The 16402-nt window shown below is 50.7% G+C and overlaps 3 protein-coding genes across 3 annotated transcripts; 1 reads left to right on the top strand and 2 right to left on the bottom strand.

The window, feature by feature from the left end:
- The first annotated feature begins 1787 nt into the window (after nt 1–1787).
- On the top strand, nt 1788–7396 carry RNF39 (ring finger protein 39). The gene is made up of 4 exons (XM_061195894.1): nt 1788–2467; nt 4122–4144; nt 4361–4452; nt 5966–7396. The coding sequence occupies exons 1-4, from the start codon at nt 1856–1858 to the stop codon at nt 6544–6546; spliced, it is 1308 nt and encodes a 435-aa protein (XP_061051877.1). The 5' UTR covers nt 1788–1855; the 3' UTR covers nt 6547–7396.
- PPP1R11 (protein phosphatase 1 regulatory inhibitor subunit 11) lies at nt 7354–10515 on the bottom strand. The gene is made up of 3 exons (XM_061195895.1): nt 10231–10515; nt 9028–9136; nt 7354–8588 (listed from the first exon to the last, which is right to left on the bottom strand). The coding sequence occupies exons 1-3, from the start codon at nt 10297–10299 to the stop codon at nt 8386–8388; spliced, it is 381 nt and encodes a 126-aa protein (XP_061051878.1). The 5' UTR covers nt 10300–10515; the 3' UTR covers nt 7354–8385.
- Nucleotides 10516–13132: 2617 nt separating this feature from the next.
- On the bottom strand, nt 13133–16339 carry POLR1H (RNA polymerase I subunit H). The gene is made up of 5 exons (XM_061194909.1): nt 16163–16339; nt 15886–16041; nt 15556–15656; nt 15249–15358; nt 13133–13362 (listed from the first exon to the last, which is right to left on the bottom strand). The coding sequence occupies exons 2-5, from the start codon at nt 16019–16021 to the stop codon at nt 13338–13340; spliced, it is 372 nt and encodes a 123-aa protein (XP_061050892.1). The 5' UTR covers nt 16022–16041; nt 16163–16339; the 3' UTR covers nt 13133–13337.
- Nucleotides 16340–16402: the final 63 nt, after the last annotated feature.

Below are 16402 nucleotides of genomic sequence, written 5' to 3'. Positions count from 1 at the left end.
TCCACTTTTTTCTTTTTTTTCTTTGGCTCACCGCACAGCATGCAGGATCTTAGTTCCCCGACCAGGGATCCAACCAGCGCCCCCCTGCAGCAGAAGCATGGAGTCTTAACTGCTGGACCGCCAGGGAAGTCCCTGTCCTCCACTTCTAAGGACGCTTGGATAATCTAGAATAATCTCCCTACTTTAAACTCAACTGATTAGCAACCTTAATTCCATCTGCAAGCTTAATTCCCCTTTGCCATGTAAGGTAACATGTTCACAGGTTCCAGGAATTAGGACATAGACATCTCTGGGGGACCATTATTCTACCTATCATTCGTCCATCATTACATGGACGTCCATTTTATAAAACAGACTTTGGTCATATCTGAAGTCTTTTTCTTGGATAGCTGTGTGTTTTATGAGCATGGAGCTGGGAGGTTTGTTCCAAGATGAGTGTGTTTATTTGTGTACTTTGTTTATCAGGGTGTCATGTTTGAGTGTCTCCCTGATAAGTAGGGGAGAGAAGGATGCCTGGAGGAGTTGCCTAATAACATGCTGCTGCTTCATAAAGACTTACTGTTGTATTGCTGTTCTTATTGTCAATAAAACTAATGACAGGTTGTCTCTTTGCATGTGTTCTTTGAGTACGTCTATCTGTCCCTAAATAATCCTGGATGTCCATCCCAGTGATATTCAGTGGGTATGAGACTATTTGGGCATATCTGTGATTTTGCATTATATGAAAGTATCTGCCTATTTGTGCATTTTGGGGCATTTAGACATTGCTGGATGCACATGCATGTTTGTACAACAGTGTGTGTGATCATAGTTGTAGACATCTGAATGTTTACTTATTCACCACCCCACAGGGGTACCAGACAGAAAGGCCTAGCATGAGAGAGGTGGAGGAACTGGGAAGAAGAGGGAGCAAGGAGGAAGGAAGGAAAGGAGGGAAGAGGAGAGGAAAGGAGGGAAGAGGAGAGGGAAGGAGGAAAGAGAGAGAGAGATGGAGGTGAGGGAAGAGGGCATGAGGAAAACTCTGGAAAAAAAAAAATCAGAAAGTAGAAGGGAGTTCTAGGGATCTGAAATTAAAAAGCGGCAGGGTGGAGTCACAGCAAGGCCATGAATCAGAAGATCTGGGTATGGCTCCGCTTCAGGTCATTCCCTTACTGCGTGACCTTGACAGTGCCAGGTCTTTGGGCCTCAGTTGACCAAAAGAGTGAAAATAGACAACCTTTGGGTACATGCCAAAGAAGGAGAGAAAGAGAAAAGTGGAAATAAAAACATACACAGGGAAAAGAGAGAGAGACAACTAGAAGAGAGACATAGGAAGAAACAAGAGAGGCTATGGGAGCCAGCCAGAGGTACAGCTGAGAGAGCCCTACGCTGACTCCTTGAGGTGGGAGTGTGGGCGCCTGCTCCCCACCCCTTACCCCACAGCTTCAGTGTCCTTAAGCCCTTAACAGGTAAGGCAGAAGGATGGAGAGGAGAGAGGCCTCTGGAATTACAGCCACACACCAACACTCAGAGGCCTGCCAAAGCCGCACAAACCAGGATCCGTGCTTCCGGGCCCCAGGCCCCCAGATGTAGGTGTGCCAGCCACCTGGAATGACTCATACCCTGGCGATGTGGGCACACATGCCAAAAGCAAACCGGGGCGCCCCGCCCACCTGTACACCGCAGGCCAAGGGAGAGGCGAGATTCGGGCAATTCGGGGGGATGAAGGGGGCTACCCACCCCACACCTTGCTACCTTGCCCCCAGAGCGCCCCCTAGCGACCACCTCCTCGACTCGAGACCTAGATGTCCCTTCCACCCTCCTCCAAACCTCACGGGGAAGCGGGAGAACCAGATGGGGTGTTACGCAAGGCCTGATGTTTACCTCCCGCAGGGGCCTCCTCCCTCCCTATAAAGCCTGGCGTGGTGGGGAGATTGGCGGAAACAGACTGGCTGAAGAGAGAGGCGATCCCAGGAGAGCGCCAGAAAGCGTCAGAAAGTTAATGCGGGAGGCGGAGAGAGGAGCAGCGACGCAACCAGCAGCAGAGGCGCTCAGCCATCTGCGTAGCCCGAAGGTGGTCGCGATGGTCGCGGAAGGGACGGCGCCCGGACGCTGGCTCCCCATGGAGGCATCCGAGCTGCTGGGCCGGGGGCTGGTGCAGCGCCTGGAGCAGCTAGCGACGTGCCCGCTGTGCGGGGGCCCCTTCGAGGACCCGGTGCTCCTGGCGTGTGAGCACAGCTTCTGCCGCGCGTGCCTGGACCGCCGCTGGGGGACCCCGCCGGCCACCGGCCCCGAGGCGCCCCCCACCGCCTGCCCGTGCTGCGGCCGGCCGTGTCCCCGCCGCAGCCTGAGGTCTAACGTGCGGCTGGCGGTGGAAGCGCGGATCAGCCGCGGGCTGCGGGAGAAGCTGGCCGAGCCCGGGGCCCGAGCGGGGAAACGCCGAGGGGGCCGCATCCCCACCATGGGCTGCCTGGACCCGCACGGAGAGGTGAGGCAGGGGTGCGCTTCACGAGTCCGCAGCTGTCGGCCGAAGGGGCCATCCGCGGGCTCCCTGGGGAAGCGGGGAATGGCACCTCCCGAGCTGGGGCCCTTCTCGAAGTTTAGGCAAAAGATGGAGCAGGGGAGAGAAAAGCAGAGGACGAGGGGGCGGCAGCTGTCAAGTGAGAGATGCCGGGAAGGAGTTGACGCTTTGCCCAGAGCGAAGCTGGACGGATGCCTGAGTCTTGTGAGAGGGGCTGGAGGGAAGGGGTTGGGGCACTAGACAGAACACGAGGAGACCCCTAAGGCCCGGCGAAGAGCGCGGGAACTGGGAGGCTGGGGAAAGATGCCGCTAGGCGCCCCGGAGGCGGAGGCCCGGCGGAGGGGAGGGTGCTGGGTGCCTGGGAGGTTGGTGAGGGAGATCAGAACTAGCCCAGCGGAGGAGAAGCAGGAGGGAGGATGGACAAAAAGCTGGAGTGGAGGGGCGGGGAAGGAGGCGGCTGTCAAAAGTTGGGAAGAAGGGAGGGAGGCAGATCCAAACTCCCCTGTAGTGTCGTGGGTTGGTCCCCGGGCTCCGGCCTGGGCCTTGCTCTGTTGTTATTGTCGTCCTCCCCTCCTCCCAGGGCCCCAGGCAGAGGCGGCCGCGGGTGGAGGCAAGGTCCGGGAAAACAGACGTTGGGACCTCTGGCTCCTCTCCACATCCCACCCCGATCACCCACCCACCTAGCCTCCCGCGTCCCTCCTGGGCCCTGACTCTTTGGCCGTCAACCAACCCCATTCCCTTGCCGACCCCCAGGCGCCCCGCATTCCCGACTGGCTTCTCGCCAGCAGCCGAGCCGGTCTCGAGTCTTGCTTCCACCCTTTGAAGTCTACATATACCTAATTAGTCTAGGTGTAATTGGCATAATTAGGCAAATTGCCTTTCCTCTCTCCCCTTCACCACCCTACTGGTCTGCCCCAGTCTTTCCCACTAGACTGCGAAGCGGGAAGAGGGAATCCTAGTATTTGGAGGGGGAGCGTCCAGCGCCCTCTCCTGGCTCTCCTGGTACCCTGCAGATCTGCTGGGCCTTCTGGGACACATCCAAGTCCAGCTGCTTCCTTGGTCAGGGTAGAGAGACACAGAACACAGGGCCCAATAAACGACACTGGGCTTTTATGGCAAGAGGGGAAGCAGCTTTATTATAAGGCTTTTATAAATGAACTCTTAGCTTAAGGACTCTAAGTATGTGTTCGGTCCGTGTGATGGAGGAGGCGGGGGATACAACCTCAGGAAGGTGGATAAGGATGGGGGCCACTGAGAAAGAGAAGGGGGGCGGGCTGGGAGGAAACAGGCAACGGTGAGGACTCTGGGGGCAAGAAAAAGGCCTGGATGAGGCGGGGGAAGGGGAACTGAGAGGCTTTGCGGCCTGGCAAAGGGAGGAGGATGGTGGGGGTGGAGTTAGGAGGATGAGAAAGTGGTGACTGAGAGGAAGGAAAGGTCATGAAAGGGGAAGGGGGAGAATGAGAGGAAAAGGGAGCACAGGGGATAAAGAGGTGAGATCAGTCTGAGATGCACGGAGGGACCTCACCAAATCAGACCCAGCTACCTGAGGTGGGGGGGGGGGAGAGTTCCCCACAGTATGAAGCCCAGAGCTCACATCCATGTTTTTTTCTGCCCACCCCAGGATACGAAGAAGACATGGAGAAGGTGAGTTCCATTTTTACTGTTTCTTCTTTTCCACTATCAGCTGCCACATCCATCACCTTCTTACAGGAGCCACATCTTTGTCCCCACTCACAGACAGGTTTTCTGGGTGTGGCCTCACCCTTTTCTGCTCCAGAGATGTGAGTGGGTTGGGGGTGGGAACATCAGAGGGCAGAGGGTGTCTACTAATTTCCTGACCCTTCTCCCTCATCTATCCAGGTTTGATGCCCCAACTCCCAAGTCATCTAACTCAGAGGACGATCTCCCTGAAGAATACCCAGTGGTCAAAAAGATGCTTCACAGACTGACGGGTAAGGAGGGCAGAAGGGAGGGAACTAAATGAGAGGCTGTTTTCAGTTTGTTCCCTTTTCTCTCTCAAATATGATCAAGTCCTTTTTGATGTCTGTATTAGTTTACTAGAGCTGCCATAGGAAAGCACTGCACACCGAGTGGCTTAAACAATAGAAATTTATTGTCTCATGGTTCTAGAGGCAGAAGTTAAATGATTCTAGAGGTAGAAGTCAAGGTGTCGACAGTGTTGGTTCCTTCTGGGGGCTGAGAGGGAGACTCTGTTCCAGGGCTCTGTCCTAGCTTCTCATAGCCTCAGGTGTTCCTTGGCCTGTGGATGGCATTCTCCCTGTCTTCACAGCATCTTCTCTCTATACACACTTGTCTTTGGGTCCAAGTTTCCCCTTTTTATAAGGACACCGGATATATTGGATTGGGGTCCACCCTAATGACCTCATTTTAACTTGATTACCTCTGTAAAGATTCTATTTCCAAATACAGTCAAATTCTGAGGTATTGGGGGGACTTCACAACTTTCTGGGGGGGGGAACACAATTCAACCTATAACAAGGTCTACCCTTCATTCCTCATATTCCAGCTATTCTCTCCTCTTACCTGTTCATACACTCACACAACAGACCCCTGGGGGTCAGCTGCTTCTGGGGAATCCCTGCTGCCACCACTTCTCATCACTCCCTTCCAGAAGTGTCCCAGGATTCCCACGTCTCCTTGCCCCTGAGGCTCTGGGCCTTCTCTGCAGCTTCTGGGGAGTTCCTTCCATCACTTCCAAGGCTGCCCTCTGCCCTTCTTTAAACTGCCTAGAGAAGGTGCTCCTCCCTCTTGGTCACCCACCATCCCACCCAACCCAGATTGCTTCTAGCACCCCTAATCCAGAAATCTTTCCTCAAAGCACCCCATACACACAAGGCCAATGATTAGTTCTTTCTGGTCCCTTTGGCTATCACCACCTTCTCTCTCCTCTGCCCTGCCCTCCCTATAGAAATAGGCCTGTCTACTCCCACCTGTTCCTGCGGGTGGTGGGCTGGTTTCTCAGGATACTTTGGATTTCTCCCTCTGGCCCTCCCCTCTATCACGTGGGGTGCTGGTATCTGGTATCAGTCTTCCTCTTTAGCTCCATCTTCTCCATCCTGTTGACCCAGCTCCCACAGCCCCCGCCCCAGATGCTGCAGATTGAGGTATCAGTCCACACCCTCCCTAGAAGTCAGACGAGCCTCACTCTTCCGCCAAGCCCACAAACCCGGGCAACCCCTCCTTCAGTCTCTGTGCTGTGCCCCCTGCCCTGGGCCAGCAGGGTCCTTCTCCAACTCCAATTCTCCAGAAGGAAGTGGCCCATCAGCGCAGGTTGGGTCTTGCCCGAGCCTGCTCTTCATATGCCTTCACCCTCTTTGGTCCTACAGCCGCCTTTTGAGCTGCTGTGGGCCTCTTGTGTACCCTCCGCACATCCTCTCCATCCTATCCCTCCTCTGACTCGGAAAGCCCGCTCACACGATCCTCCCCCTGCTTTCTCCTCTCCAGCCGACCTGACCCTGGATCCTGGCACCGCTCACCGCCGCTTGCTGGTCTCCGCGGACCGCCGCAGCGTCCGACTGGCCCCACCGGGGACACCCGCACCCCGCGACGGCCCGGCGCGCTTCGATCAGCTCCCGGCGGTGCTAGGCGCGCAGGGCTTCGGGGCTGGCCGCCACTGCTGGGAGGTGGAGACCGCGGACACCGCCTCGCGCGGAGACTCTTCCGGGGAGGATGAGGACGATGGGGAGAGCCGCTATGCCCTGGGCGCGGCCGGGGAGTCGGTGCGACGCAAGGGCAAAGTAGGCCTATGTCCCGCGGGGGCTGTGTGGGCCGTGGAGGGTCGCGGCAGCCGCCTGTGGGCGCTCACGGCCCCGGAGCCCACCCCGCTGGGCCGCGCCGGGCCCCAGCCGCGGCGCATCCGCGTGGACTTGGACTGCGAGCGGGGCCGCGTGGCCTTCTACGACGGCCGTTCCCTGGACTTGCTCTTCGCCTTCCAGGCGCCCGGTCCCCTGGGTGAGCGCGTCTTCCCGCTGCTGTGCACCCGCGACCCCCGCGTCCCCCTCTGCCTCGTGCCAGCGGAAGGCTGAGAAGCTCACCCACAACCCCTATTCTGGCTTGGTCCGAAATAAGGCTGCTTCCTCTTGGGCACGGAAATCCTTACTCATTCCAGGCATCATGTCCACACCCATTGCCGGTGTATTGATAAGCACCCCCCCACCTACATTGTCTGTTTTCTCCCAGATAGTTAGGACCTCAACTGGCCTCCAGTTTCCACATCCATGCCCGAAGCTTAATTCATTCCTGCCCCCCACGCCGCACCCCCCCCAAATCTTGGGATGCTTTTCTCCCTTGGTTACCCCAGTACTTCCCACGGGATCTCTCCCCTTCTCTCTTTCCCAGGCCTGAACTGGGGAACAGGTTCTGCCCCATCAGTACTGGTAATTGGCCCACGTTTAATACACAGAGGCCCTGCCGGTCAAACATTTACCTCCCACCCCTGCCTCTCCTCCTGGCAAAGAAGGGCCCAGTGCCCTCTCCACAGGTCTGAGGCTTGGGCTTCCCTGCCTCGTCCAGTCTGAGGTTTCTCCTCAAGAGAAACAAAAGCCTCCTCCCCCAGAACAAGAGGCTTGACTCTGGCCTGGGCCTTAGGGCCCTCTTTCTGGGGGAGATGGGGGCAGGCCAGTTCTACTCCACCATGGCGGCTTGCTATGCTTACAGCCTTTTCCCATTAAGAACGTTCTTAAAACCTCCCCCCTGCACATACTCACAACAAGCAACCAATGGTGCTACCTCTCCTTTCCTCAACCTGGGAATGGCCCAGACACCCCAAATTCACCCTTGTATATAGCCTCACTTCTTTCCCCATATGTATAAATGGGCCCGTATTTAACACATTTTGTGATGTTGGGTTATTTATTTTGTGCATCTGTGGCAATAAATGAGATCTCAGTGGTGGTATGGATTTGACTGATTTCTGCAACTGTGCATGGCAAGAGGCCTGGAAAATGATATCCAGATCCCAGTAAGGGGTGGGGAAGGCCAGGACATCTGGGCTGGCAGAGACATCAAAGCCTAGGAAGGAAGGGGTGAGAGTGCATCTCTTTGCTCCCTCCCTGTTCCTTCCTCTCCCAGGGACCCGGGCCCCTGGGACCGTGTTGGATCTGTCTCCTAAGCTGGAAGACCAAAGGCTGAGTAGATAGTTAGCTCTAAGTGACCAGTCTTGAAGCCAGCTTTGTCAGAAACCCTAGGTCACACGAGAAGGGAGAGGGGAGAGGACATGACTATTTCTTTTTCCATTTCCCATTCTCCCAAGGTGAGAATGACAAAGACCTCTCTCTCTCCTAACTCCTCTTAAGGGCATGACGGGAGTGGGCAGGAGAGGAGGGAAAGGGCTAGGAGCCCTGAGGTCTCACGTAAGACCTCACATCCCACAGGCAAGGACTAAGAGTTAGGATGACATAAATACATTAGTGGAAAAGCTCTAAGCCAGGATTAACAAGCATAGCGGGGGCAAGATTGCCTGGAATCTGACTAGGACCCTGGCAGTGAAAGCTGGGGCCGTTGGAAACCCAATTTAACTGTTTGGAACTCAAGTAGAGAGTGCAAGGGGCCAAGATAATTAGATCACAGGACAGGTAGTTTGGCAGTGAGAACAAAGGGAAAAGACTGGGACCAAGATGCCTGGATCCCTGAAGAGAGGAGGCAGAAATGAGGGCTGGGGGAACCCAGATGCCTGGGTTCTGGAATAGCAGCAAGTCAGAATTCCAGGATCTCTGTCCACCCTCCTCCCCCTCTTCCCTCTATCAGGCAGAGGAGAGGGGAGGAGGGGGCTGGAGAAGGGATCAAACCATGGGTTTAGTCCCCGAGTAGCCACATGAATACATTCAGGGCCAGACAGACACAGGAATGGTGGGGGAGAGAGGAATTTAGTGCTGCATTGGCCCTGGAGGGGGCTGGGAGGGGTCAGGAGGCTGGGGAGGGGTGGTGGGGCTTGGTCCCGGGGTTGCATGACGCCGTCCTTTGCGGTGGCCCCGTACACAGTGTGTATGACCACAGCCCTCCTCTTCCTCCTCATCACTCTCCGTGGAGCTCTCGCCAAAGGCCCGAGGTTTCTCATAAATACAGCAGCCTGGATTTGGAGGGAGGAGCCCAGTTAAAAAGGAGGAAGAGATAAGATGGAGCATCAGTTCCATTCCCATTGGATCTCAGTAAAAATCCCTACTTTCACCATTTTCTCCTTCTACCTTCCAGGAACCAACTTCCCCAGGCCCACACCCTGGGACTCAGACACCCAACTCCCTCGTCCTTTCCAGCCAGGAATCCAAAGCTCCACTTCTCCCACCTCAGATACCTCTTGACTTTAGGCCTTGGCACATCCCAATTCAAGCCTCTCCCTACCTCTTTTCCTCTAACTTTAACCTTCTCTCCCTGACACTGGAGAACCACCAGGACAGCCACAGGATTGTGAGCATCTGGGGGCTTCGGGAAGGTCAGTGAATGTGAGAAGGCAGCAGACATGCTGAGGGGAGCCAGGACTCCAGGGTTACTGTGGGCCGACAATTACTCACATTTTGATGAGCGGCGGCCCATGTGTTCGTTGTCCACAGTGTCACTCGTCCATTCCACCTTTTTCTCTGGCTTCCGTTTCCGAAGTTTGATGGTTAGGCTCCGGTTCTCCTGGAACGTTAAGAAGGATGGGCATACCTAGCTAGTCCCCTCCTATTAACCTTTCCCACTTCCTCCCGGGGGCCTCCTCTCTTCCCTTCCCCAACTCAATCAGGATCAGACATAGTGCCAGAGGAGCTGAGTGCTGGGAGAAGATAAAATAGAACAGATTTTTGGCCTCAGGGAGTCCCTTGAGGAATCATGAAGTATTATTTCCTGTTCTTGGTAACCACTAGTATACAGAGAAGATACAATTCCTAACCTAGGAAAGGTCCCAGTAAATCTTCAAAGGAAAATATAAACCTCGCTGTTTCTCAGTCTTCCTCCCCAAATCATCCTTGGTGGTATTAATACATGGAAATTATTTTCTCAGTTACCAATGCCTAATCTTTGATCTCCCTTTCTTTTTTCCAGACCCCCTATTCTTTTTCCCATTAAAGAAAGGACTCTGTTCTCACCTCTCTCATCCTCAAGCCCAGCCCTCCCCACTTGTTATCCACCTATTCCCCAGCATCCTGGCATCTCTAGTAACTATTACTCTAAACTCCCTTAGTCCAAGGGTTATTAAACCCCACACAACCTTCTCCCTTTGAAGGCAACTTAAGTTGTTTTTGCAAAAATGCTACATTTTTCTCTATTTATATCTCCTCTGATTTTTCAAAATACTATCTTAATCTTCCTTTTCTTGTTCCCTCATTCCCTCTGCTTCCTTTTACAATCATCCCTTCAACAAATATTTACTGATAAGTATGCTTCCAGTCAAATTCCCCTGCAGCTGGCCTCCAACCATGCTTTCTCACACAGCCCTTCATTTCCCCCCAGCACATCCCTTGCTCCTTAATCTCCAAATTCCCGTTCTTTCATTACTTATACACATCACCACTCCAAGCAGCATCACCTATATCCTAACTCTATTGCATGTCTCTTGACCAGCCTTCTGCACCAACTCTGACACACCCAAAATCTCCCAATACCCTGAGATTCTCCCAACCCCTCTTCCTCCCATATCCCCAGGCCCAGCCCCTCCAGCAACTCTCCAAAGCCCTATCCCTTCCCTCCCGGTATCTCCCCAACCCCTAAACAGCACCGCCCCCCGCCTTTCTCACGGGTTCGGTTGTCACGGTAACCGTTGTCTCAGTGACGGTCTCACTCAGCCCGGCCCCTGCCTCCGCCATGGCTAAGGCTGAAGAGAGGGAGGAGGGGAGGAAGGGGGATGAGGCACCCTTCTGTCTTTTCTGTGTCTCTGAGGTCTAAGAGAATCGGTATCGGATTCAGATTAGTAGCCAGGATCCTCCACCTTCTTTTTTCCCCCTCCTCCTGGGCCTCCGCTGCCCCACCCCTGGGGATAACCTGTCCAACCCCACTTCCGGATCTCCGCTTCCGGGTGTGACGCATTCTGTGGTCCCCCTTTTCCCTTCCTGGCACTAAATGCGTCAAAGCTCAAGGTCGCCGGATTAGTTCCGCCGTAATGTGACAGTGCGCAGGCGCCGCAAGGAGGCTACGCAACTTTGGCGGAAGGGGCGTCACTGCGATGTGGGAGGGGCGATCAAGGGCAGCAAGCTCATGCACCACAGAGATTGAGCAGGAACCTGCGGTCAAGTAGGGTAGAGTCGGACTTCGCGCTGCAGACTGGTTACCGCACGTGGTTCAGATGTCCAGTAGCTGAGTCCATCCCACCCCCATCCCTTGGCTGTGCGGGAGCGCGGAGAAAACTAAGGGGCAATACTAATGATCCTACCACGGCCTAGCTTCGTTTTCTTATTGTTTCGTCTGGGAATTAGGGAATCGAGACCTGGGAGCAGTTACAAACACACTTGATTAAGAATCTGGGTTGAGCTTCCCTGGTGGCACAGTGGTTAAGAAGCCGCCTGTCAATGCAGGAGACACGGGTTCGAGCCCTGGTCCGGGAAGATCCCACATGCCGCGGAGCAACGAAGCCCGTGCACCACAACTACTGAGCCTGCATGCCTAGAGCCCGTGCTCCGCAACAAGAGAAGCCACCGCAATGAGAAGCCCATGCACTGCAACGAAGAGTAGCCCCCGCTCGCTGCAACTAAAGAAAGCCCGAGCACAGCAACGAAGACCAAACGCAGACAAAAAGAGAAAAACAAATACCGTATGCAGCCAAAAATAAAATTTTAAAAATAAACAAATTTATAAAAAAAAAAAAAATAAAGAATCTGGGTTTTAATCCTCGCCCTGTGCCTGTAGGTGTTCGAGCAGGGCACAATGCGCCTTCAACTTGGATTTTTTCCTTTCACTGTGCTGTAACTTGAAGATGGAGGCGTATAAAACACTCAGACCCTGCGTTTTAGCTCCCAGTCTAATGGGAAAGACTGGCATAAATACTAACAGAAATATAAGACATTGGAATATTAACATAGATGTAAGTCTCATCTGTGAAACTGAATTTAGTTACATACTGCCTACCCTTGCTCTGAGGTGGAGATGAGTAAGACTAAGCACAGAAGTTGTCATAAATTACAATATAGGCCGGTTTATAAGATAAAAATATGTGTATGTTTCTCAGGGAGCACAAGAGTGGCAAAAAGAGAACAGGAAGGTAGACAAATGGGCTTTTTAGGTAAAGAAAGCAGCTTACAAAGTCATAGTTGTGCGCACTGAAGGAAATGCAGTTTCGTAGTGAAGGGATGTAAGGGGAGTGCCAAATGGTGATTGACAGGTGGGCGTGGTTATATAAGACGCCCTGTATACTTTGCTAAGAAACTTGCACTTTATCCAGTCGGTGAAAGGCTTAAAGCACGGTAGAAACATGAACAGATTTGTTTTAGATTTCAGGAGTGAGGCAGGAAAGTCAATTACCAGAACTGTTCAAACATACAGTGGAGAAAACTGCCCTGCCCATCCCTCCAAGTTGCTGTGGGATCAAACAAGACAGTGTATGTTAGAGAGCTCGCAATATATAAAGGGCCGCACAATTACAAGATAATCGTTACCACCACCTCTTGGTCGCCATTTAAACCAAGGAATGCAGGAATCAGCATTCCCAGACTGAAATTTGAATGTTTATTGTGCCTGGACTAAGCATTTGCTTCCCTTTTAAGTTTTTGGTTTGAACTGAAAAAATCAAGATACAACTCAGCATGTATAGTAAATCCCATTAAAAAAAAACACACAAATATCTCTGTGGAATGGGATTCCTTTTGATTTTTACTTTTTTCTTTCTACCTTTCTATATATGAATCTATTACAATGTAAAATATATATATATTACATTTATCTCAAGAGCAATGAAAAAAATTTCCAAAATGTCCACCTGTATCTCAGAGTGTCAGATTTTTTATTGTCCAGACTTACATATCAACTGAATCTGGTTAAGTTTTCTGTTGAATCTCCCACTATCCAAACTCCCACTCTTTGTTTCCCTAAACTCAGGAACCAAATAGATTTAGATAATGAGGGAGTACTTATAATAGCCTTTTTTTTTTTTTTAATTTATTTATTTTATTTTTGGCTGTGTTGGGTCTTTGTTGCTGAGCGCAGGCTTTCTCTAGTTGCGGCGAGTGGGGGCTACTCTTCCTTGCGGTGCACGGGCTTCTCATTGCGGTGGCCTCTCCTGTTGCGGAGCATGGGCTCTAGGTGTGCGGGCTCAGTAGTTGTGGCTCGTGGGCTCAGTAGTTGTGGCTCGCAGGCTCTAGAGCACAGGCTCAGTAGTTGAGGCACACGGGCTTAGTTGCTCCACGCCATGTGGGATCTTCCCGGACCAGGGCTCGAACCCGTGTCCCCTGCATTGGCAGGCGGATTCTTAACCACTGCACCACCAGGGAAGCCCTATAATTGCCTTTTGATATTAACCTCATTCCTGGCTCCATTTTTTTGTCCTTGTTTTTTGTTTTATTTATTTTTTCCCTTTTTCTTTTTGTTGTACTAATTTATATTCTCTTTTTGTAGCTGATATATTTGTTGAAAGGACAAATATATCTCTCTAAGCTAATATAAATTTCTTTTGGAAGAAGACAGATTATAAATAACATACATACGTCTGGCTCTTATAGAAAACTATAACTTTAATAAAGGAAACTGAACTAGGGTAGGAGTACTCTGGGGACAATGGTAATCCCCACATGATGATCTGCTTTTCCTCTGGGAGCAAAACACTGCAATCAGGAGACGGACAAAGGATCTAAGAACCCAATATCTTTCACCTTCCAAGGAAGAGAAGGAGAGATTGTTGAGTCGCTCAGAAAAAAAATCAAGAGTCTTCCTTCTCCTGGAACCTATAGAGAAAGAAAGGACTTGTTATATTGACCAAAGGAAGAGGTTCTAGCAGTATAAGATAAGACAATCAATTAAATAATCAAGAAAGACTTTCATTTATGACCGTGGAGGACTAGCTCCCCTAAACAACCCTCCAAAAATTCAAGACAACTAAAAATGCTGGGATTAAAAATGTATCTTGCAAATTATGAAGTATGCCAAGATTTCTTAGGAAAACAAAAAGTACTAGCCATAAAAGAAAAAAGGATAAACTAGACCTCATAAAAATTAAAAACTTCTGGTCATTAAAAAAATAAAAAGTTAAAAAAACAAATAGGTCAGACTGGGAAAAAAATATTTGCAAAAGGCACATCTAACTATAAATATTTTTAATCCATTGGTGAGAAGGCAAGAAAGTAAAGGCAACCTTCACACTGGCTCAAATGATATAAAACCAGGAATCTAGACAGGTAAGTTAAAACTGAAGCCCCTGCTACCATGGTGCCCTTGTTGTTTTGATAGCCACATGGGTGAACTAGAGACAAACCTACAATGTCTGATAGGAGATACTCTGAATAAGTTTGAGACCCCCAAAGGGCTACCCCTTTGTATAAAAGTGAACAAGAAAAAAAAAAAAATCCAACTCTTCAGAAGAGGAATTTGACTGTCTCACTAGGTAGAGGGAGGAAAATAAAATCTCCCCTGAGAATTTCTAACCAAAAGCTGGCCTTTACACTGGATTTGCAGTCCAAATTCATACTACCTATGTGCTCCAAAAAACATGAAGCTGAGAATTTATTTAAAGTGATTCTAGCTTGGTAGCACCTCAAGGCACCTGAACAGGAAACACAAATGCTAAGAATACAGCTTTCACCCCAGGCCTCAAAGAATTCCGTAGTCCAAATTCTAAAAAATCTGAGCTTATCATCAAAAATCACAAAACAAAAAAAGCACCATGAGAGAGTTAGTAGAAATAAAAGATGGCAGCATCAGACCCCAAAAAACTGTGGGTATGAGAATTAGCAGACAGAATATAAATATCATGTTTAGTATATTTAAATGTAATACATATTTTAAGAATAAAAGGAACAATTTAAAATATGATTAAAGAAGTGTGAATTATTAAAAATGAGGAGGGGATTTGAAAAATAATCAAGTAGAACGCAAAAAAAATTTTTTTAAGTAACAATAATTGAAATAAACTGAAGACAGAATTAGTGAACCGGAAGAAAGACCAGAAGAATTTACCCAGAGGCAGAATAAAAAGAGATGGAAAATATAAAAGACAGGGTGAGAGAAATGGAGGATAGAAGATAAGGTCTAATAAACAACTAATTAATTAGAGCTCTAGAATGTGAGAATTGAGAACATAGGGGAAAGGCAATACTCAATGAGATATGGCTGATAATTTTCCAAGGTTGCTGGAAAAAAAAATCAATCCTTACTTTCCGAAAGCCCAACAAATCCCAAACACGATAAATAAAAGAAAGCCACATCTTGATATATTGTAGTGAAACTGCAGAACACCAAAGAGAAAGAGGAGTTCTTAAGACTATTCCGTGTTCTTTAAATCACTCAAGAGTAATTCTCACCAAAGTAAAACTACCTTGAGTGCAGTGGAAGATTCCAACGTAACACACTGATCACCAAGTAATACTTGCCTTCTGTATTTTTTTCTTTCCTTTTAAATATCTTAAAAGCTTTAATTCACTGGGTATAAAAAGGATAAGAAAAGTGTAATTAAAAAAAAAAAAGACCACAAATCTCCCTATTACTTGAACTGTACAGAAATGAGGGATGGAACCAAAGGAAACAACTGTTCATTCAGTACAAAAAGTAAATCGCTGGATTTGTTTAGGTAGCAAACAGACTGAGAAAGGGCAGAGGGGAGGGAAAGGATACGCACTTGCAGTTGGTACAGGTGTAGAAGACGGTCTGCCCTTCATCAGCGGAGCGCATCTGTCTGGTGTGGTATGCCATTCCCTCGTGCCCACATCGAGAGCAGCGCCTGTCAACCTGGGAAGCAACTGGTGGGTTAATAATTCCCCCTGCTGATCACAGACATCAGGCTATCACACTCCTCAGACACTGCTGTTTTAAAGACCCCTCTTCCCTCTTAGAATTGGGTACAAAACACTCCAGATCTGTGCAATCCCCCCTCCATTTCTTTCCCACCCTCCTAACGGGGCCAGTCCTCCATGTCACTCACTTACCACGGGTCCCTGGAACTCAGGTCCTTCCTCCATCGACACGGGCATGGCTGTTCCCAGTTTGTGGAACACAACTGAGGTCTTCACAACCTTCGCCTCAAAGTCTGCGCAGGCAGTAAGAGTTGGTTGTGGAGAGGGCTGACACCCACAACTCCCTCTCGGTTAGGCCAGGAGGCCTTATATTCTTCCCTTCAGGTTTCGACCCAAGACCAAAAGTGCCTGATACCCTGCTTTAGGGTCCCCCTCTTCAATCCAACCGATCTTGAGGTCCTAAAGCCTCTGACCCTTCCACGCTGGGCCCTCTGCCGGGGCCGCTGCGTACGAGCCCCTCACCTCGCACGTTGATGGAGAAGCCACAGCGAGTACACGCGACCGTATCCTGAGCTCCGGGAAGAGGCAAGACCGAGCCGCAATCCGGACAGAAATCCAGGTCAGACTGAAAGCTGGAGCAGGTGCTGGCGAAGTCCATGATGGACGGGTGGTCGAGGGCTGGGAAGGGGACGAGAGTATTAATAAAAGAAAGAGAGTAACTCCCTCCCCACTGAAGGGTCCTTCCTATTCTGTCCCTGGACCTAAGCATACAGAACCCGAGCCCTTCTCCCACGCACACCTTGGGCCTCTGCGACCAAGGAGCCCAAATATCCGGAATTCCAAGCCCGGGTCCGGTACTTCGACTTGGGGGCTTATCTGGGGCTGGCGTGAGGGACCAGCCAGCTCCGCGGGCTAGAGGGCCTACTCTACGCAGCAGCGGAGCAGTGAGAGCACGGCGGGCTAGAGCGTCGATGCGTCCCGCCTCACGATTGGCTGTGACGTCATAATTAATCGCAAACGTGGTCCCGAGAGCCTGGAG

The sequence above is a fragment of the Eubalaena glacialis genome, chromosome 7 (assembly GCF_028564815.1).
Source record: "Eubalaena glacialis isolate mEubGla1 chromosome 7, mEubGla1.1.hap2.+ XY, whole genome shotgun sequence".
NCBI lineage: Eukaryota > Metazoa > Chordata > Mammalia > Artiodactyla > Balaenidae > Eubalaena > Eubalaena glacialis.
The sequence above is the reverse complement of the archived record's forward strand: the minus strand, read 5'-3'. Positions and strand labels throughout refer to the sequence as shown.

Excerpts from the sequence above, each read along its gene's own strand:
- RNF39 (XM_061195894.1), top strand. The coding sequence starts at position 1,856 with ATGTTTACCTCCCGCAGGGGCCTCCTCCCTCCCTATAAAGCCTGGCGT. Across the intron at positions 4,145-4,360 it reads ACGAAGAAGACATGGAGAAG|GTTTGATGCCCCAACTCCCA; the intron begins GTGAGTTCCATT and ends TCATCTATCCAG. Across the intron at positions 4,453-5,965 it reads GATGCTTCACAGACTGACGG|CCGACCTGACCCTGGATCCT; the intron begins GTAAGGAGGGCA and ends TCTCCTCTCCAG.
- PPP1R11 (XM_061195895.1), bottom strand. The coding sequence starts at position 10,299 with ATGGCGGAGGCAGGGGCCGGGCTGAGTGAGACCGTCACTGAGACAACG. Across the intron at positions 9,137-10,230 it reads TTACCGTGACAACCGAACCC|GAGAACCGGAGCCTAACCAT; the intron begins GTGAGAAAGGCG and ends TTAACGTTCCAG. Across the intron at positions 8,589-9,027 it reads GGGCCGCCGCTCATCAAAAT|GCTGCTGTATTTATGAGAAA; the intron begins GTGAGTAATTGT and ends CTCCAAATCCAG.
- POLR1H (XM_061194909.1), bottom strand. The coding sequence starts at position 16,021 with ATGGACTTCGCCAGCACCTGCTCCAGCTTTCAGTCTGACCTGGATTTC. Across the intron at positions 15,657-15,885 it reads CTTCTCCATCAACGTGCGAG|ACTTTGAGGCGAAGGTTGTG; the intron begins GTGAGGGGCTCG and ends CTGCCTGCGCAG. Across the intron at positions 13,363-15,248 it reads TACACCTGTACCAACTGCAA|GTTCCAGGAGAAGGAAGACT; the intron begins GTGCGTATCCTT and ends CTTTCTCTATAG.